At 44.0% G+C, this 21,886-nt stretch overlaps 1 protein-coding gene across 2 annotated transcripts in view; it reads left to right on the top strand.

Annotated features, from left to right (window-relative positions):
* Window positions 1–21,886, top strand: part of LOC110532714 (histone lysine demethylase PHF8) — a 32,072-nt gene that overhangs the window by 4,559 nt on the left and 5,627 nt on the right. Inside the window, exons 5-17 of one of the 2 annotated variants that reach the window (XM_021616814.3) lie at window positions 556–716; window positions 4,981–5,122; window positions 5,440–5,626; window positions 9,711–9,873; window positions 11,154–11,241; window positions 11,810–11,916; window positions 12,028–12,119; window positions 12,305–12,394; window positions 12,582–12,857; window positions 13,017–13,096; window positions 14,564–14,739; window positions 16,211–16,418; window positions 16,707–17,053. In XM_021616814.3, the coding sequence (XP_021472489.3) occupies window positions 556–716; window positions 4,981–5,122; window positions 5,440–5,626; window positions 9,711–9,873; window positions 11,154–11,241; window positions 11,810–11,916; window positions 12,028–12,119; window positions 12,305–12,394; window positions 12,582–12,857; window positions 13,017–13,096; window positions 14,564–14,739; window positions 16,211–16,418; window positions 16,707–17,053 (2,117 nt within the window). The remainder of the gene's footprint in view (window positions 1–555; window positions 717–4,980; window positions 5,123–5,439; window positions 5,627–9,710; window positions 9,874–11,153; window positions 11,242–11,809; window positions 11,917–12,027; window positions 12,120–12,304; window positions 12,395–12,581; window positions 12,858–13,016; window positions 13,097–14,563; window positions 14,740–16,210; window positions 16,419–16,706; window positions 17,054–21,886) is intronic. The other variant, XM_090185300.1, reaches the window with a different exon arrangement.

Here is a 21,886-nt window from a genome sequence, read left to right as displayed (position 1 = left end):
ACTGGCCTTTGTCATCTTCATATATGAACATTCCATCATTAATGAGCTCGAGGAGAACTGAGGAATTCATCCTGATTCGATAACCCTCACAGCGATCCTCCAATCACACCGATTTATGCAAATATTGGAACTTTTTTCTCCACAGAACACATTGCTATCTGGTTGTTCACATCTAAATTCTCAAACTAAATACATACTGCAATTCCAACCACAAAAACGTCTTAGTTTTTTTTATTTTTAAGCTTGCTCATTTCAACTTGCCCATGTAACAGCAAAATATTAGTTTTTTACTTTGTTATAAACACTAATTCAATTTGAGGCAACACATGTTGTCATGGAAAATATTCATGTTATTGCCAACAAGCAATGAGCAACTTCGCTGTAAAATCCAGTGCATATTAAACGTTGAGATTCCCGAAAGGCCAGTCTCTTTTTCACTGGCAAAGAGTGGAATGTTAGCTACATAGATTGGTACTCAGACTAGCGGTGTTTGCCTATTCTAGTTATTAAATTTCTATATGTCCCTCACGCTCTCCCAATCTGTGTTTTGTTCAGTGCTGACGAGGTGCTGTTGAAGCCGTCGGGGGCCCAGCTGACTGTGGAGTTCCTGGAGGAGCGTTCCTTCAGTGTTCCCGTGATGGTCCTCAGGAGGGACGGCTTGGGCATGAGCCTTCCCCCGGGGAACTTCGGAGTCAATGACGTAGAGCACTATATTGGTAATCCTCCCTGTTTTTAGGGCCCTTTTGGTTTTACATGCCATTATTTTGATATGTGGTGGTTTTTACCCACATAATTAAATAGAACACTGAGTTATATTCTCTGCTATGGTACCTTTACCTACCTTAGTTGCATTTATACATGATTTATTTACCTTTATTTAACCAGGCAAGTCAGTTAACAACATTCTTATTTTCAATGACTGCCTAGGAACAGTGGGTTAACTGCAGAACGACAGATTTTAACCTTGTCAACTCGGGGATTCGATCTTGCAACCTTTCGGTTACCACTAGGCTACCTGCCGACCCATGCACTGACTAGAAGTTACCCTGGATAATAGCGTCTGCTTAATGATTGAAATGTCAATGTAAACCTCCCACAGTACACCTGCTCTTCAACTAGTCACATCTCAACGACATTTCATTACCATAGGAGATGTGACCTAGTGTAGGTTATCAGAGTAACCTAATGTCTTATCTCCCGCAACACTTTTTATTTGGAGTTGTATATGATCATGGTTAGGGCTGTGGCGGTCATGAAATTTCTTTAGCCGGTGATTGTCAAGAAAATAACTGCAGGTCTCACGGTAGTTGCCCGTTAATTAATGTAAACATATTTAGCTTCTCCTGGCTTCCACCTAAAGCCTACCTAAAGCCTACAAGCCACTGATACATTTTTAAAAAAAAAGTCTAATACATCCATGTTATATAGTCTACACATCACGTTAAAGCCATTATTTATTTTAGACAGAATAGCATACTATGCCTTGTCCTTATGTTAGGCCCTGATTTGTCTATGCCATATGGCTGTGGGCAACACTAGTTCATTTAGCAGGCAAGATTTGCTTAGAATTCCATGGCATTGTTTTATATGTTATAGTATGAAGAATACAATTGAACATAGCTGAATAAAATAGAAAGGATATTTTCTCCAAACAAATTCTGAGTGCACACTAATCTGTGTTGAGCGGTGATTTATGTAACTTTAGTTGTGATACAAATGTTGGGCTTAATATTTAGATGTTTAATACGGCTGCATAATGCAACTCTAATGATGATTTGAAAAAAGTTGCATGAAAGGCATGAGCTCTGCTCTGTTTTTTGCACATCTGTTTTTTTTTTTTTTCATCAGTCTCTCATTCACAATTTGACAAGTATTTGATAATTCCTTGAATTTCCCGGAGGCATCCCCCCTAACCCATGCCTTTTGTGGACAGTGGCCATTGTGCTGAAAATAATAATTATAATTCCCATGCTCCAGAACACCTCACTCAAATTTTTATTTTTATCTTTTAAATTTTACCTTTATTTAACTAGGCAAGTCCGTTAAGAACAAATTCTTATTTTCAATGACGGCCTAGGAACAGTGGGCAGAACGGCAGATTTGTACCTTGTCAGCTCGGGGGCTTGAACTTGCAACGTTACGATTAATAGACCAACACTCTAACCACTAGGCTACCCTGCCCCCCCAAATGTCTCTCCGTCACGTGATTGGGTCTTTTCTCACAGGCTACAAGTGAAGAGGGTTGGTTTTCGCACCTGCGCGCATCCCATTCCGAGGCGCATATTGAAGATATTGGAAAAACTGTCCACAAATACTTTTCGTGAGCCAACAAGACGAGTAGGCCTAAAAGCACTAGCCTATGTCAATCTACTATCCCCCAATGTACAAAAGTCGACCTATTCTGTGTGAGAAATAAATATTCCAGATATGGTCTGGAACAGTTGTGGGATGTGATAGATCCCAAATCAATGCAACCACTACCATCATACAAACTTTTTTAAGCAATGAGGCTAACACAACAGACCAGAATGTTTTAGCTGGTACTCAGTGTAGGTTATCAGAGTATGTAACCTAGTGTTGATAAACTAATAGGCTATTTCTTTACATTGTAAGCGCAGCAATGCGCACATGGCAGTAGGCTATAAGTGTGAATGTTCCATTAGCGGGATAACTCCATTCTCAAAAGTGACTGCAAATGCCATTATGCATATAGTGATTTTATTAGAAAGGTGCATTTTTATGGTGAAAATGATCTTCCCAAAACTAGAAACTCACGCGCTGCGTATATATGCCAGTTAGGCTCTACACCCGTTGAAAAGCGAATTAATGTGCTTCATTTTGAGAAGTTATTTGGCCACTTTAGTTGTGATGTTAACCTTATTAAAACATATAGGCCTATGGGCTTGACTACATGAGGTGTGATACTGACCTTATTAAAACATATAGGCCTATGGGCTAGACTACATGAGGTATGATACTGACCTTATTAAAACATATAGGCCTATGGGCTAGGCTACATGAGGTGTGATACTAACCTTATTAAAACATATAGGCCTATGGGCTAGACTACATGAGGTGTGATACAAACCTTATTAAAAAATATAGGCCTATGGGCTAGGCTACATGAGGTATGATACTGACCTTATTAAAACATATAGGCCTATGGGCTAGGCTACATGAGGTATGATACTGACCTTATTAAAACATATAGGCCTATGGGCTAGGCTACATGAGGTATGATACTGACCTTATTAAAACATATAGGCCTATGGGCTAGGCTACATGAGGTGTGATACTGACCTTATTAAAACATATAGGCCTATGGGCTAGGCTACATGAGGTGTGATACTAACCTTATTAAAACATATAGGCCTATGGGCTAGGCTACATGAGGTGTGATACTAACCTTATTAAAACATATAGGCCTATGGGCTAGACTACATGAGGTGTGATACTGACCTTATTAAAACATATAGGCCTATGGGCTAGACTACATGAGGTGTGATACTAACCTTATTAAAACATATAGGCCTATGGGCTAGGCTACATGAGGTGTGTGACTATGATTTGAAAAAGTCGCAAAAAAAGGCACGAGTTTCTTGCCTTACTGCACACAAGCTGGGCATCATTCAGTGATGGGCTAATAGTGTCACCCTTCAGACTATTCTTGATTTTCTTAGTTTTGATTTAGAATGGACATTATCATGCACCTGTATCAAAACAGGGGCAGCAGAAAAAAATGTCATGTAATCTATGCACTTAAATAGTGAATGGAGGACGCTTTTCTCATGGTTCAATTTCATGCCAGCCAGGTAGGCTATACTCCTGTTGTAAAGAGAAGCAATGTGCTTAATATTAGGAAAATTGAGAAATGTATGTATGTATGTATGTATGTATATATATATATAGTGAGCGGACCAAGTCATTGGGCGTCACTCTAAAGCGGGAAGGTGGAATAAACGAGTCAGGAGTAGGTTTTCTTGATTGAACACAGTTCTCTATTGAGGGCATTGGGTCAACACAAACACTCCAACATAATCAATGAAAATCTTCCAAGGAAAAACATACATCTTCTTCTCCAGATGAAACAAGAACACAATAGGATTATCTTTAAACTACAACAAAAGTCACGAGATTGTCACCGTCTTAGTGGTTCTTCCTGGATAGCTCCTCTCTCTCGGTGGCCATCTTCCAGAGATAGTTTCCCCCCTCTCTGCTGGTTCCATTCTCTCTCTTATAGGGGAAGGAGAGTATGTCATTAGTACCGTCAGCTGTGCTTAATTGCCTCTGGTTACCTTGTCTCCCATGCCTTGTTGGGCTACTATCCATGAGCCCAGCCTGCCCTCTGGTGGTCCTTCCACAATATATATATATATATATCTATATCTATATATATATATATATATATATATATATATATATATCTATATCTATATATATATATATATATATATATATATATATATATATATATATGAATGTACATACATACACACATACACACATACACACATACACTAGGCCTAGCCTATAGAAAGCTGATGGCATCCTCTTTTTAATAGAGGCCATCACTCTGTTTTCGCACATAATTCCATAGCCTATAGAAATGTTGCGCAACATGAGCTCATGGGCTCTCATGATGTGTTTGATTAGATTTTCAGTTACATTTGCATTGATGTCAGAGTGATTAGAGGGACAATAGAGTACTGAGTACCAGGCAGTTAGAAAGTTTGGTAGGCTTCTAATGACCATCAGCAGCATGAAATCAAATGTATTGGTCACATACAGGTGTTTAGCGTCAGACCTTGGAGAAGCCTAATTACCGTGACTAAACGGTCACGTTGAATTTGACTGCCACCATGACTCGTGACCGCTGGTGTGGCGGTAATACGCTCACCGTAACAGCCCTGATCGCTATAGGATAATAAAGTCTGGGGAGCAGCAAGATGTGATTATGTGTTGATTGCGTGTTGTCTGTAGGTCCAGACAGGGTGATTGATGTGATTGACGTGTCTCGCCAAGCTGACCTGAAGATGTGTCTAGGGGACTTTGTGGAGTACTACAACAGCCCCAACAGAGACCGAGTCCTCAATGTCATCAGCCTGGAGTTCTCTGAGACCAGGTACACTGCTTGTTCTTGGGTCACTTCGATCCACTCATTGGTTGGTATTGGTCTTTAGGGGTCTTCCGGTCCACTCATTGGTTGGTATTGGTCTTTAGGGGTCTTCCGGTCCACTCATTGGTTAGTATTGCTTTCGAGGGGTCTTCCTTGTCACCAGTACATCAGTTGGTTGATCAAAAGTTACATTTTGCCAGAGCCATACTGAGAGTGTAAGAAATGACTTGGCATAATAATTGTTTCTGCAGAAAATAATATTTTAATTACTGTTGTAAAATATGGTGTTTTTAAATATACAAAATGTCAATGTTCTGTACCAGGCTGTCCAATCTGGTGGAGACTCCAAAGATAGTGAGGAAGCTATCGTGGGTAGAGAACCTGTGGCCTGAGGAGTCAGTGTTTGAGCGGCCCAACGTCCAGAAGTACTGCCTCATGGGGGTCAAGGACAGCTACACAGACTTCCACATCGACTTCGGAGGCACCTCTGTCTGGTACCATGTACTACGGGTAAGAAGAGCGCCGTTATGGGACAATTGGGGGCCAGATTGTGAAAAGGGACAGTTGGCACTACGCAATCTTACTGCTGTGCTGACATGCACAATTGGATAGTTACACACGGAGACTCTTACCTCCCTCACTAGCTTTAAGCACCAGCTGTCAGAGCAGCTCACAGATCACTGCACCTGTACATAGCTCATCTGTAAATAGCCCATCCAATCTACCTCATCCCCATTCTGTTATATCTTGTTCCTTTGCACCCCAGTATCTCAACTTGCACATTCATCTTCTGCACATCCTACCAGTCCAGTGTTTAATTGCTATATTTTAATTACTCTGCCACCATGGCCTATTTATTGCCTTTACTTCTCTTATCCTACCTTATTTGCACATGCTGTGTATAGATTTTTCTACTGTATTATTGATTGTATGTTTGTTTACTCCATGCGTAACGCTGTGTTGTTGTATGGGTCGAACTGCTTTGCTTTATCTTGGCCAGGTCGCAGTTGCAAATGAGAACTTGTTCTCAACGAGCCTACCTGGTTAAATAAAGGTGAAATAACAAATACAAAACATTAAGAATACCTGCTCTTTTCATGAGACTGACCAGGTGAAAGCTATGATCCGTTAATGACGGTACTTGTTAAATCCACTTCAATCAGTGTAGATGATGAAGGGGAGGAGACAGGTTAAAGAAGGCTTTTTAAGCCTTGACGCAATTGAGACATGAATTGTGTATGTGTGCCATTCAGAGGATGAATGGGCAAGACAAAAACATTTAAGTGCCTTTTGAAAAGTTATGGTTAGTAGATGCCAGGCGTAAAACAGTTGCTGTGACCGTATTACCGCCACACCGGCAGTCACGAGTCATGACCGCAGTCAAATTCCCTGTGACTGTTGGTCAAGATAATCCCAATCCAAAACTGTGAAAATGAAGGGCGCTGATTTGTAGCCTACCAAACCTGCTAAAGGCCTGGGACTCTGCTCTCTATTGTTCCTCTAATCACTCTCTAAACCAGTGGTCCCCTACCGGTTGATCTCCAAGCCATTCCTAGTCGATCGCCAAACATTTCTGTGAAAAACCCAACAATAATGCCTTGTCTTCCTATTTGTTTGGAGCTGTTGACGGTAGATGCACTTGATTCTGCAGTCCTAGTGCCCCCCCCCCCCCCCCCCCCCCCCCCCCCCCCCCCAAAAAAAAACTATATTAATATATTTTTTTTCATTCTGATTTTTCAGAACCCTCAGCCACCCTACTTCCCAAGGCTATGCTAATGTTATTATTTGTGGCTTGCCTTTTTTAATATCAAGGCATATTTCACTTTTTCTGGTCATAGGAGTAACATGACACTTCCTCATGTAATTTCTCTCCTGTTCTATTGGTTTTCTTATCTTCCTAGTTGTTGTATCTTTATATCTTTCTAAGTTTCTAACAGAGATGGGGTTGCAACTCAATATTAGGAAGGTGTTCCTAATGTTTGGCATACTCACTATATAGAGGTGTTATGGTAGATTTAACATTTAAATGTATTTTATCCATTACTGCCTATACGTTGTTCATAATTGTACGTGCTGTGTCTGCCTGATGGATGAAAATGAGCTCTGCTGCTAACATGCTGGCCAGACAGGTTCTGTGCATGGGTTTGCATTAGACGTCAACCGATTTAGGAATTTTCAATGCCGATACTGACTGTTGGAGGACCAAAAAAAGCCGATGCCGATTTATAAAATGTATTTTTCTTTTTTTTAATGTATTTGTAATAATGACAATTACAACAATTCTGAATAAACACTTATTTTAACTTCATATAATACATCAATAAAATCTATTTAGCCTCAAATAAATAATGAAACATGTTCAATTTGGTTTAAATAATGCAAAAATAAAGTGTTGGAGCAGAAAGTAAAAGTGCAATATGTGCCATGTAAGAAAGCTAATGTTTAAGTTCTTTGCTCAGAACATGAGAACATATGAAAGCTGGTGGTTCCTTTTAACATGAGTCTTCAATATTCCCAGGTAAGAAGTTTTAGGTTGTAGTTATTATAGGAATTATAGGACAATTTCTCTCTATACGATTTGTATTTCATATACCTTTGACTATTGGACGTTCTTATAGGCACTTTAGTATTGCCAGTGTAACAGTATAGCTTCCGTCCCTCTCCTCGCCCCTACCTGGGCTCGAACCAGGAACACATCGACAACAGCCACCCTCGAAGCAGCGTTACCCATCGCTCCACAAAAGCCGGGGCCCTTGCAGAGCACGGGGAACAACCACTCTAACTCTGAGTGAGTGACGTTTGAAACACTATTAGCGCGCACCCCGCTAACTAGCTAGCCATTTCACATCGGTTACACCAGCCTAATCTCGGGAGTTGATAGGCTTGAAGTCATAAACAGCTCAATGCTTGAAGCACAGCGACGGGCTGCTGGCAAAACGCACAGAGTGCTGTTTGAATGAATGCTTACGAGCCTGCTGGTGTCTACCATCGCTCAGTCAGACTGCTCTATCAAATCATAGACTTAATTATAACATAATAACACACAGAAATAGGAGCCTTCCGGAAACTATCATCTCGAAAACAAGATGTATATTTTTTTAGTGAAATACGAAACCGTTCCGTATTTTATCTAACGGGTGGCATCCATCAGTCTGAATATTCCTGTTACATTGCACAGCCTTCAATGTTATGTCATAATTACGTAAAATTCTGGCAAATTAGGCAGCCCAAACTGTTGCATATACACTGACTCTGCGTGCAATGAACGCAAGAGAAGTGACACAATTTCACCTGGTTAATATTGCCTGCTAACCTGGATTTCTTTTAGCAAAATATGCAGGTTTGAAAATATATACTTCTGTGTTTTGATTTTAAGAAAGGCATTGATGTTATTTTTCGCAAATACGCACCGCATCGATTATATGCAACACAGGACACGCTAGATAAACTAGTAATATCATCAACCATGTGTAGTTATAACTACTGATTAAGATAAGTTTAATGCTAGCTAGCAACTTACCTTGGCTTCTTACGGCATTCGCGTAACAGGCAGTCTCCTCATGGAGTGCAATGTAATCAGGTGGTTAGAGCGTTGGACTAGTTAACTGTAAGGTTGCAAGATTGAATCCCTGAGCTGACAAGGTAAAAATCTGTCATTCTGCCCCTGAACAAGGCAGTTAACCCACCGTTCCTAGGCCGTCATTGAAACTAAGAATGTGTTCTTAACTGACTTGACTGGTAAAATAAAGATTAAATAAAGGTGTAAAAAGAAAACGATAACGGTGTCCAAAAATACCGATTTCCGATTGTTATGAACTTGAAATCGGCCCTAATTAATCGGCCATTCTGATTAATCGGTCGACCTCTAGTCTGCATGTTGATTTTGTCAATCTGCACCAGACGTGTTAAAATACCAAAACCAACTGTTAACCAGCTATATTAATTTGGGGACAGGTCGAAACACATGGACATTTAGCCCGCTTGTTGTTGCTAACACATTTGTCCTTGGAGATTAACATTGGGTTGTTATTTTACTTGGATTGCATATGGTCTTTTTTTAGCTGGAACTTTGTAGAAGTTTTATCCATGTTGAGTCATACAAAATCATGTGTTCTCTACTCCGATAAAAAGGGGAAACCTAGTTCATTTTTAGTTTGTTTTCATTGATAAGTTCATCCTCCTTCTGTGGATTTTATATGGCAGTTGGCAACCTACTTTAATGTGCATTACGGCCACCAACTGGAGTGTGGATCTTTCAATCACCACCGTGGGTATGAGTAGATGGGAGAGGCGGGACTTGCAGCACATCAAGCGTCTGAAATGGAACCACGTTCTATGTTAGTGCCAGGCTATGCAGACTCAGGCTATGCAGACTCAGGCTATGCAGACTCAGGCTATGCAGACTCCCGCGAGCAGTTTGGATGAAATTATTATATCAAATGTATGTGTACATTTTATTTTGCAACTATCGCGCACGCAACGTGGCCAGTCTGATCAGCATGCAAAGCTTACGTTCATGTGGAATAAAATGTTGATCAACTGAAAGGTTGATTTAATAAGCACTGTTCGATAAATGTATGTCTCTCTCTCTCAGGGTGAGAAGATCTTCTACCTGATCTCCCCCACGCCGGCCAACCTGGCCCTGTTTGAGCACTGGAGCTCCTCGTCCAATCAGAATGAGATGTTTTTCGGGGACCAGGTGGACATGTGCTACAAGTGTTCCGTCAAACAAGGAAACACGCTCTTCATCCCAACAGGTATTCGCCCTCGCTCTTCATCCCAACAGGTATTCGCCCTCGCTCTTCATCCCAACAGGTATTCGCCCTCGCTCTTCATCCCAACAGGTGTTCGCCCTCGCTCTTCATCCCAACAGGTATTCGCCCTCGCTCTTCATCCCAACAGGTATTCGCCCTCGCTCTTCATCCCAACAGGTATTTGCCCTCGCTCTTCATCCCAACAGGTATTCAGTGTTTTCAGAAGTTTCTCAGGTCTAAATCAGTCCCTGATTAGAGGGCAATGATGAAAACACAGTGGAACTGGCTTTGAGTTCCAAAGTTGAGTTTGAGGGATGTAGAGTACATCCATGTAATGTACTATTAGGTACAACCATCTAGTACCGGGTTGGACCCCCCCCCCCCCCCTTTGCCTCCAGAACAGCCTGAATTATTTGGGGAATGGATTTTACAAGATGGGAACGTCCTACAAGGATGTTTGTCCATGCTGACGCAATGTCATCCATGGACTCATGCTGCTTACACCAAATCCTGACTCTGCCATCAGCAGCATGACTCAACAGGAACCGGGGTTCGTCAGACCAGACAATGTTTTTCCACTTCTCAATTGTCCAGTGTTGGTGATTGTGTGCCGGCTGGTGTGGTCGTCTGCTGCAATAGCTCATCCATGACAAGGACCAACGAGTTGTGTGTTCCGAGATGCCGTTCTGCAAACCCCCTTTGTACTGCGCCGTTGTCTGTTTGTGGCCCGCCTGTTAGCTTGCTCGATTCTTGCCATTCTCCTTTAACCTCGCATCAATAAGTTGTTTTTGTCCACTGGACTTCCTCTGACTGGATGTTTTTTGTTTGTGGCACCATTCTTGAGAAACGCTAGACAATGTTGTGCGTGAAAAGCCTAGGAGGCCCGGCCGTTTCGGAGATCCTGACTCCGCCGTGCCTGGCACCGATAATCATGCCGCGCTCATTCGCTTAAGTCACTCATTTGACCCATTCTAACATTCAATCAAACAGTAACTTGGATGCCTGTCTGCCTGCTTTGTATAGCAAGCCATGGCCACGGGACTCATTCTGTAGGAGTGATCCATTTTTGTGAACGGGGTGGTTTACCCAATAAACTGTCCTGTGAGTGTATGTACAGGTGACAGTCCTGGTACCGGCCTGCTATTGTGTTTGACATGCAGAACATTTCTGGTGGAGTTCGTCAGAACTCAGTATATTATGTGCGAATAGTACATGCATAAATGAATAGTTTAACTGTATATGTGTGAGTTGTTCACATGTACCTGTGTGTGTGTGTGTCTAAGGATGGATCCACGCTGTGCTGACTCCTGTGGACTGTGTGGCCTTCGGAGGGAATTTCCTACACAGCCTCAACATTGACATGCAGCTCCGGTGAGTCCCTTCACCCCTGCCTCTACCTAAAACAGTCACATCACCTACGGTACTCCGCTTTCCTCAACTGATCTTAGCAGCCTCTCTCTCCACATCAAAACTAGAATGCCATTCGGAAAAATGCTCAAGCAATACATGGCGGCAGGTAGCCTAGCGATTAGAGCGTTGGGCCAGTAACTTGTCGGTTTGAATCCCCGAGCCGACGTGGCTCTGTTGACGTGCCCTTGTTGCTCCTATAATTGACTCTGGATAAGAGCGTCTGCTAAATGACTCAAATGTAAATTTATATTACCATTGTACCAGAATAGAATGTATAGTATGTATTCCTATTATAAATTGGGTGGTTCCAGCCCTAAATGCTGATTGGCTGACAGCCGTGGTATTTCAGACCGTGTACCACGGGAATGCCAAAACATTTATTTTTACTGCTCTAATTACTCCGCGTTGGGTCGTGTGTAAGAACAGCCCTTAGTCGTGGTATATTGGCCATATTCCACACACCCCTTGGGCCTTATTGCTTAAATACCAAATGTCTAATACCATTATCTCTGTGTTCTCTTCCAATCAGAGCATATGAAATAGAGAAGAGGTTGAGTACAGCAGACCTGTTCAGGTTTCCAAACTTTGAGACAGTGTGTTGGTATGTTGGCAAGCACCTGCTAGACACATTCAGAGGTGAGGCGCTTCATCATAAATCATTGTTTTTTCCCCACCTCTGCTGAACTGCATTTATTTGGGCAATGTTTGTCAGGAACCTTGTAACTTCTATACTGGTCTACTTTACAGGTCTGCGAGAGAACCGCAGACACCCTGCTTCCTACCTGGTCCACGGAGCCAAGGCCCTCAACAATGCTTTCCGCATGTGGACACGCAAAGAGGTGATTCTTTATTGTAGCCCCCCTTATGAATGCATTAATTAAGCTTTTATAGCAGCTACATAAGACATAATAACACCTGTCATAGGCAGTCATAAACATTATGAACAATGGCATGAAGGTGTCATGAAACTAGTTATATTGGGCGCAGTAGTCTTTGTTTTGTGACGTTTTTGTGCTCTGGCCAGTCGCTGACTGACCACGAGGTGGAGATTCCAGAGACCATCGAGACGCAGCGTCTAGTGAAGGACCTGGCCAAGGAGATACGACTGGTTGAGGTAGGCAGGGGGAAATATTTCATAGAGTACACTGACCGAGCCAAGCTACTGGGCTGGCCTGGTTGTTCGTCCACCATAGAAAACATCTGAGCCAGTGTAGTTCAGGTCGCACCTATAGTGTGAGGCACTATCAAATTTCAGTCTGGCTTACTGAGACTACTCCGTCTTCTCCTGTCTGTCACCACAGGACATCTTCCAGCAAGGCCGTCCTGCGGCTCCTTTCACCTCTACACAGGGCTTCCCCACCCCCCTCCCCAAAGCCTCCCCTCTAGCTGTCTCCCAGAGTCCAAGCCGCCCCCCAGGGAGGAAGAGAGGCCCCAAACCCAAGGATATGTCCCCCAGCCCCAAGAAGAAGGGTCAAAAGGGCTTAATGAAAGAGGCAGGCGAGTTGGACCTCCTGGAGATCCACACCAAACACACACTGAAGAAATTCCAATGTGGTAACAAGAAAAACAAGAAGAAGGTATGACTGATTGTTCAACAGTCCTTTTTACCTCAACATTTCCCTCTCTGGGACAAATAAGGTTGAAAGTCTAAATGTACTTTGGCTCTCAGCCTCACATTGTTAATGTGTATTATAGTGAAATGCTGACAGGATTGTGCCATTCCTCTCCTTCTCCAGTTAGAGCTGCCTCAGGAGTTTGCAGGGAAAATGAGCAAGAGCAAACTGAAACTGGTGCTGACCAACGGCAAAATACAGGGGTAAGACTGGGAGGTCAGGAGACTCTTCAGTATCTTCACGCCAAATCTTCATCTCTTTTTTTCCTCACCCTTTCTCACTTTCTCTGCCTGCCTCTGCCTCTCTGCCTGCCTCTGTCGGCCGGCCTGCCTGCACCTCTCTCTCTCTCTCTCTCTCTGTGTGTGTGTGGCTATCTGCCTGCCATCCTCTCGGTCTGCCTGCCATCCTCTCGGTCTGCCTGCCATCCTCTCGGTCTGCCTGCCATCCTCTCGGTCTGCCTGCCATCCTCTCGGTCTGCCTGCCATCCTCTCGGTCTGCCTGCCATCCTCTCGGTCTGCCTGCCATCCTCTCGGTCTGCCTGCCATCCTCTCGGTCTGCCTGCCATCCTCTCGGTCTGCCTGCCATCCTCTCGGTCTGCCTGCCATCCTCTCGGTCTGCCTGCCATCCTCTCGGTCTGCCTGCCATCCTCTCGGTCTGCCTGCCATCCTCTCGGTCTGCCTGCCATCCTCTCGGTCTGCCTGCCATCCTCTCGGTCTGCCTGCCATCCTCTCGGTCTGGCTGGCGCTCTACCTGCTTGGCTGGCTGGCGCCCTGTCTGTCTGCCTGCCTGGCTCGCTCGCTGCCTGCCTGGCTCGCTCGCTGCCTGCCTGGCTCGCTCGCAGTATGCCTGGCTCGCTCGCAGTATGCCTGGCTCGCTCGCAGTATGCCTGCCGTCCTCTCTGGCTGTCTGCCATCCTCTTTGTCTGTCTGCCATCCTCTTTGTCTGTCTGCCATCCTCTTTGTCTGTCTGCCTGCCATCCTCTTTGTCTGTCTGCCTGCCATCCTCTTTGTCTGTCTGCCTGCCATCCTCTTTGTCTGTCTGCCTGCCATCCTCTTTGTCTGTCTGCCTGCCATCCTCTTTGTCTGTCTGCCTGCCATCCTCTTTGTCTGTCTGCCTGCCATCCTCTTTGTCTGTCTGCCTGCCATCCTCTTTGTCTGTCTGCCTGCCATCCTCTTTGTCTGTCTGCCTGCCATCCTGCCTCGTCTGCCTGCCATCCTGCCTCGTCTGCCTGCCATCCTGCCTCGTCTGCCTGCCATCCTGCCTCTCTGGCTGTCTGTCTCTCTGGCTGTCTGTCTAACTATCTGGCTGGCTGGTGCCCTGCCTGCTTGGCTGGCTGGTGCCCTGCCTGCTTGGCTGGCTGGTGCCCTGCCTGCTTGGCTGGCTGGCGCCCTGCCTGCCTGGCTCGCTGTCTGCCTGCCTGCCTGGCTCGCTGTCTGCCTGCCTGGCTTGCTCGCTGTCTGCCTGCCTGGCTGCCGTCCTCTTGTCAGCTTGCCGTCCTCTCTGGCTGTCTGCCTCACTGGCTGCATGCTTCTCTCTGGCTGTCTGTCTGCCTGCCTCTCGCTGGCTGGCTGGCTGTCTGCCTGCCTCTCTCTCTCTCGCTGGCTGGCTGGCTCTCTCTCTCTGTGTTCTTGCTACATTTCAGTGTCATCCATCCTTATTTCTGCCCACAGGAAGAAGGGAGGTCGTTCAGGCATAAGTAACAGTGCGGGCCGTGCCTCTCAATTCCAGCACCATGCTATGGGAGGGTCTACCTTGTCAGATTTTGAGTCCGAGGACGAACTGCAGATTGATGAAACTCCCCCTCCACGACGCAAGGCTGGAGGATCTAGCAAGAAGAAACTCAGTGGTGAGAGAGTACATAATCTAGTTTGAATGTAATATGTAGTGGGGAGCACCTGCTTCAGAATAGCATTCATTACTAAAGCCTACAACAGTTTTCTGCTCCTGTTGAGGCATTCAGTTCATCCTACTGAGCCTTGAGGAGGAAGGTTTTTAAAGAGTTCTTTGGGTCAGTGAGTGTTATCGTTATTAAATTGTATTGGTCGTATACACACTGCGAGCCAGGCCTAATCGCTCAACATCAATGCCCAACCTCACTAATGCTCTTGTGGCTGAATGGAATCAAGTCCCCACAGCAATGTTCCAACATCTAGTGGAAAGCCTTCCCAGAAGACTGGAGGCTGTTATAGCAGTAAAGGGGCGACCAACTCCATATTAATGGCCATGATATAGAATGAGATGTTAGACGAGCATACTGTTGGTCATATAGTGTATTGTGCGGGGTAGGTTCTGTCGGTTGGTGGCGCCACAAACTAGAACCCACCTCATGTCTGTATGCCTAGATCGTGGATCTCCCACAGATGGATCGTGAGCTACTAGTAGCTACCAGCCAAGCAATTATAAAAGTACATGCTATTTTTTCATGTGTTCCATCATTAACTGTGATAAACATAAAGCTCCCTGCTGCTATTCAATCAAAGCCACAGTGTCATTATGCCACCCCTGGTTAGCCAAACGTTACACATTATCTGAGGCGGCAGGTAGGCGTGTTGGGCAAGTAACCGAAAGGTTGCTGGATCGAGTTCCCAAGCTGACAAGGTAAACATCTGTCATTCTGCACCTGAGCAAGGCAGTTAACCCACTGTTCTCCGGGCTGGGTTAAATGCAGGAGACACATTTCAGTTGAATGCATTGTTGTACAACTGACCCTCTTTCTTTCCCTTTCCAAATACATTTCCAGCAATATTGTCTGTTTATCACTCTGTATGTACCAGTTAATGGTGCCAATGATGAACAGTCTGGTGGCTAGACAAACTATTTTACAATGTTATCTGCAAAGCTGGCTTACCTGACTGAACTAACAAAGATTATTGGCCATTGTTTTACAAACTCTGCCATGACTTGTTGCAGCAGTACGCCTCATAGCAGAAACATCGCTAGACCGACACCTTCCTCTCTTGCTAGATGTGCAATTAAAATGGAATTACACACAAAATCGAATGGTCTTCAACATCCATTTTCATGAAAATACTAAATATAATTTTTATGGGGCCTGTCATGCCAAATACTGTTTATTAACCATTATTTTACCAGGTATATTGACAGAAAACACATCTCTTCTACTCATCCCCAGGTAATTTGTATACATGAGAAGAATGTGCCTATTTGAAAGCTATATATATGAAGTAGCTTGGGACATGTTTATTTTTTAAAAGTAGCTCTTGTGCAAGAAAAGGTTGGAGACCCCTGGCCTAGATCGTATTCCATCAGGGCACACTTGGCAACAAAATTAACATTAACAACCCTTGTCCCCTCAGGTCTCCCCCGGAAGCTACCAAGGGCCAAGCCTTGCTCTGACCCCCATCGCATCAGGGAACCCGGAGAGGTTGACTTCGACATTGAAGAGGACTACACTACAGATGAGGAGGAGACCATGACTGTCCATGGAGTGAAGGGTGGAGCCGGGGGCATCCTGGACCTGCTGAAAGCCAGCAAACAGGTGGCAGGGCTGGACTCTGCTCTCAGGTAGGACCTGCATCGCAATTCCAGACACTTAATCAGCACTCTGAATACATTTTGTTTCAGACTATCATGTATTTTTATTTTTTGCTTTCGGAAGTCAAGTGGATAATGGAGCCAACGAAATGTGGAAGATGAATGTGTTACTCTTTACTTCCATTAACATTACCGAGAAGCTTGGACGACTTGCGTAATCAAAGTTTTTGCAACAGATCTAATTTGAATTCTTACTCAAACTACTTCTCTCTCCTATCTATCTATCTATCTCTCTCTATCTCTATATACACCCTCCAGTGAGGAAGCGCCAGCCTCTCCCAGCACACGAGAAGCCATTCAGGGCATGCTCTCCATGGCCAACCCTCCTTCCTCTTCCTCCTCTTCTTTGTCATCCTCCTCTTCCTCCCCTCTCTCTGTCTCTGGAGGGCTGTCTGAGGGACTGGGATTAGTCAAAGAGAAAGGAGGGAGAGCCGTGTGGGTGACCGGAGACAATAAGAGCAGAACAGGAAGTGCCTCTAAAGAGAAGACAACGTTCCAGCGCCCCGGGAAGCGGCCTGTCAAGCGGCCGGTCCGTCACCTTAGTGATGAGGAGAGCACAGATGAGCAGGAGACTCTTGGCACCTGTTTTAAAGACGCAGAGTATGGTGAGTCATAGGCTGTGTGCGTCCATATGACACCCTAGTCCCTATATAATGTACTACTATTAACCAGGCAAGTCATAGGAGGAAGGAGCACTGCTGCCCTCGCCCTGGGGCCATTCATTTTGGAATGGTTTCAAATAGGGCTGTGGTGGTCATAACATTTTGTCAGCTGGTCATTTTCTTGCAAATGACTGCCGGTCTCACAGTAATTGACTGTTAATTAACATGTTTACGTTCTCCAGGCTTCCACGCCTTTGGAATAACTCAATTTTTTTTTAAATGGAATAAATATAATTTTAATATAGCCAACACCATCACAATAATATCCATTATTTGGGAGGGAGAGAGAGAGACTCTCCTCTTCTGCTTTTGTGGTAAGTAATTAAGGTGATATCTAATCAATTGAAGATGGAATTAAAATGACAGGATTTAAATGAGAAAGAAAAGGTAGCCTCCTATTCTGGTTCTGAAATTAACGGAGTTGTTGTGTGTAGGCCCAACTGTAGGACGGTGAGAAGCACAACGTTATGGCTAGCCTTTATTAGCCTAGTTTCTCTCAGGTTGATTCAGTCAAGACGGGTAGGCCAACTATGTAATCAGATGGGATGATGATGATGATAAATAACTAGCAAGAAGCGAGTCTAGTGCCAGATAAGGGTTTGGGTCTCCCTCTGCCTGCTCCGAGCCTCCAGTGCATAAGCGGCTTGTGGATTTCAAGTTTGGGGAAGCTTATTTTCACCATTAAAAATGTACCTTTTTATAATAAAGCATTCCGTGCATCATCACATTTGCAAACTTATGTGAGTGAGCTTCTATTCCTAATGTGATTCAATTTGATAGTCATCATTTACACTAGTAATATAACTCAATCAATGTTGGTAAAAGAGGCCGCTGTTCAATGCAGCGAATAGTGGCTTAAAGTAGGCTAGGCTATATCAGATACATTTCTCCTTTTCTTTCCACAGGGAAATGTTAGAAACACATTTCATGCAATTCCCCTATACTTTATGTCTGAAGACATTAGCACAATCTTTTTTTTTAATAGGACAGACATTTTAAGGTAAGCTACTTTGCTGACTGACGAACAGATCAATAAAAATGATGTTGTCTGATCCATGTAATCGGCCTTCATACAATATGACGTCCATCTAACCTGGAGGAGGAAATGATTGTCAAAAACAAACGTGGTACTGACCCAATGAGAGACAGTGAATTTGCACACTCACCAGGGATATGGCCCATGTTCTCCGCTAGTGCCAGTAAGATAGGCTACTGTTTGCTCAAGTTGAGCATGTTGATATCTAAAAGACAGATTGGAGTCTTTTCATTGCCATCTCTTTATAGCAATAGCCATTTGCTTTCCAAAAATGTTACCACAATTTGTATTTAAAAAAATATATATATATTGCAATATGCCTGGCTGGGTCTCGGTTTTTCACTGACAGTCACAACTCAACAATATACTTATATATAACTCTGAAGCCATGACATAATTTTCTGGAATTTTCCAAGCTGTTATATATACACACACACACACACACACACACAGTGCCTTGTGAAAGTATTCGGCCCCCTTGAACTTTGCGACCTTTAGCCACATTTCAGGCTTCAAACAAAGATATAAAACTGTATTTTTTTGTGAAGAATCAACAAGTGGGACACAATCATGAAGTGGAACGACATTTATTGGATATTTCAAACTTTTTTAACAAATCAAAAACTGAAAAATTGGGCGTGCAAAATTATTCAGCCCCCTTAAGTTAATACTTTGTAGCGCCACCTTTTGCTGCGATTACAGCTGTAAGTCGCTTGGGGTATGTCTCTATCAGTTTTGCACATCGAGAGGTTGGATGGAGAGCATTTGTGAACAGCAGTTTTCAGTTCTTTCCACAGATTCTCGATTGGATTCAGGTCTGGACTTTGACTTGGCCATTCTAACACCTGGATATGTTTATTTTTGAACCATTCCATTGTAGATTTTGCTTTATGTTTTGGATCATTGTCTTGTTGGAAGACAAATCTCTTTCCCAGTCTCAGGTCTTTTGCAGACTCATCAGGTTTTCTTCCAGAATTGTCCTGTATTTGGCTCCATCCATATTCCCATCAATTTTAACCATCTTCCCTGTCCCTGCTGAAGAATAGCAGGTCCAAACCATGATGCTGCCACCACCATGTTTGACAGTGGGGATGGGGTGTTCAGCTGTGTTGCTTTTACGCCAAACATAACGTTTTGCATTGTTGCCAAAAAGTTCAATTTTGGTTTCATCTGACCAGAGCACCTTCTTCCACATGTTTGGTGTGTCTCCCAGGTGGCTTGTGGCAAACTTTAAGACATTTTTTATGGATATCTTTAAGAAATGGCTTTCTTCTTGCCACTCTTCCATAAAGGCCAGATTTGTGCAATATACGACTGATTGTTGTCCTATGGACAGAGTCTCCCACCTCAGCTGTAGATCTTTGCAGTTCATCCAGAGTGATCATGGGCCTCTTGGCTGCATCTCTGATCAGTCTTCTCCTTGTATGAGCTGAAAGTTTAGAGGGACGGCCAGGTCTTGGTAGATTTGCAGTGGTCTGATACTCCTTCCATTTCAATATTATCGCTTGCACAGTGCTCCTTGGGATGTTTAAAGCTTGGGAAATCTTTTTGTATCCAAATCCGGCTTTAAACTTCTTCACAACAGTATCTCGGACCTGCCTGGTGTGTTCCTTGTTCTTCATGATGCTCTCTGCGCTTTTAACGGACCTCTGAGACTATCACAGGTGCAGGTGCATTTATACGGAGACTTGATTACACACAGGTGGATTGTATTTATCATCATTAGTCATTTAGGTCAACATTGGATCATTCAGAGATCCTCACTGAACTTCTGGAGAGAGTTTGCTGCACTGAAAGTAAAGGGGCTGAATAATCTTGCACGCCCAATTTTTCAGTTTTTGATTTGTTAAAAAAGTTTGAAATATCCAATAAATGTCGTTCCACTTCATGATTGTGTCCCACTTGTTGATTCTTCACAAAAAAATAGTTTTATATCTTTATGTTTGAAGCCTGAAATGTGGCAAAAGGTTGCAAAGTTCAAGGGGGCCGAATACTTTCGCAAGGCACTGTATATATACATACACACACACACACACACACACACACACTCTTGCACTCACTCACGACATTACCGAAAGTATGTGGACACCTGCTTGTCAAACATCTCCTCCTTCCAAAATTATGGGCATTAATATGGAGTTGGTCTCCCCTTTGCTGCTATAACAGCCTCCACTCTTCTGGGAAGGATTTCCACTAGATGTTGGAACATTGCTGCAGGGACTTGATTCCATTTAGCCTCACACACACACACACACGCCACTCTATCAATCACCAGGATGCGTCAACCACCATTCCTGTGATTGGTAGATGGCAGGTTGATTGGCGGGCCGGACACCGCTAACACTGGGTACTGGTAAATACAACACAACCAACTAACAGCATAACACACAGCTCTCTGTGCGGGTCGCTAGAATATTGTGGGCGCTCCTTATTTATCAAAGTTTGTATGAAAGAAACTCATAGCTGTATTTGCGTTTCATTGACGATTGGGCTCAGTCATAATTTGTGGCTAGCATTAGTACATTTGATTACAGTGGTGAGTGAGAATGACAAATCAGTGGCTGATAACGCATCATCTGTTGCTGAACGACAGCACCTCATAGTGTGTCGCGGAGTGCTCTTCAAGAAAACTGCATTAAAAATATCCAGTAAACCGCAAGGCACCCGGGCATCTCCCAGCTGCCAAGCTGAGCAGAGACCGCTGCTAAGCAGAGAGCGCCCTAAACCGAGAGCGCAGTTGCACTTGGCCAAATAAATTCCAGTAATTGATGCATTTACGCTGACAGGTCGCGACCCATCATTAACAGGGTCGTGACAAGGGCCGGCCCTGTACCTTCTGCCGCGCTAGGCGAGACACACATGCAGTTGTGGTGTGTTGATTGGGGGAAAACATGTTGGCTGAAGAAGTCTCAAAGTAAAGGTGGATAATGAAAATAGAAGTTTCAGAGAATAGTGTAAAATAAGCTTTGTCGGTGACCCAGCCTTAACGAATTCTGTTTATTTACACATCGAATTTGATTGTCCATCAGTTTCAGCATTTATTTATTTTGTCTCTTTCCTCTGCTGTGGTGTTGCATTGTATTCAGCGATGTTTTCTCTCGGGTGGCTGTCCATGGTCCTGGAATCAAATCATCTGTTTGCTTGGACACCAGCCTGATCTCCAGCTCCTTCCACCTCTGGAAACTATCTAGGTGGTCATGTGACTTCTCATGCGAACTGAGGTGGCACAGATTCTTCCAGTCCCTTTTCCATCCCTGACCAGCGCAGATTTGCACTCGTGTGAAATAAGTTTTCAGCAAAAACAAAAGGCTGCATCATTTTGCTTGGAATAGACAAGCCATGGTCTCCACTCTCTCCCAGTTCGCCATCCTCCTATTGAAGTGGGCCACCGAAAACTTTAGTTCCCCCTCTAATCTTGGGAAATTCCCCTCCTTATCCTGATGTGACCCAGCCTGCACGAACATACCCCATAAAGATCCATTCATATATTTTGGCCACTCTCTGGAATCTTATGTTTTTTGCCCTGTGAAGACCCTACTATATTGGACCCGCTCCCCATCCCTGATGATGGTGCTGCTGCTGAATCCGACTCCCAGACAAAAACACAAGATCCCAGTGAGTGGCCGGGATATGTTCGTGCAGGCTGGGACACATTGGGATAAGGAGGGGAATCTCGGTGAATGAATGGCCTGGCCTCATAGGCTTGTCATTCTCCACACCTGCTGATGGACAATGCTGCA

Source organism: Oncorhynchus mykiss, chromosome 9 (genome assembly GCF_057628025.1).
Source record: "Oncorhynchus mykiss isolate SJ-2025 chromosome 9, ASM5762802v1, whole genome shotgun sequence".
NCBI classification, from domain to species: Eukaryota; Metazoa; Chordata; class Actinopteri; order Salmoniformes; family Salmonidae; genus Oncorhynchus; species Oncorhynchus mykiss.
This window is presented reverse-complemented; position numbering and strand designations above follow the sequence as displayed.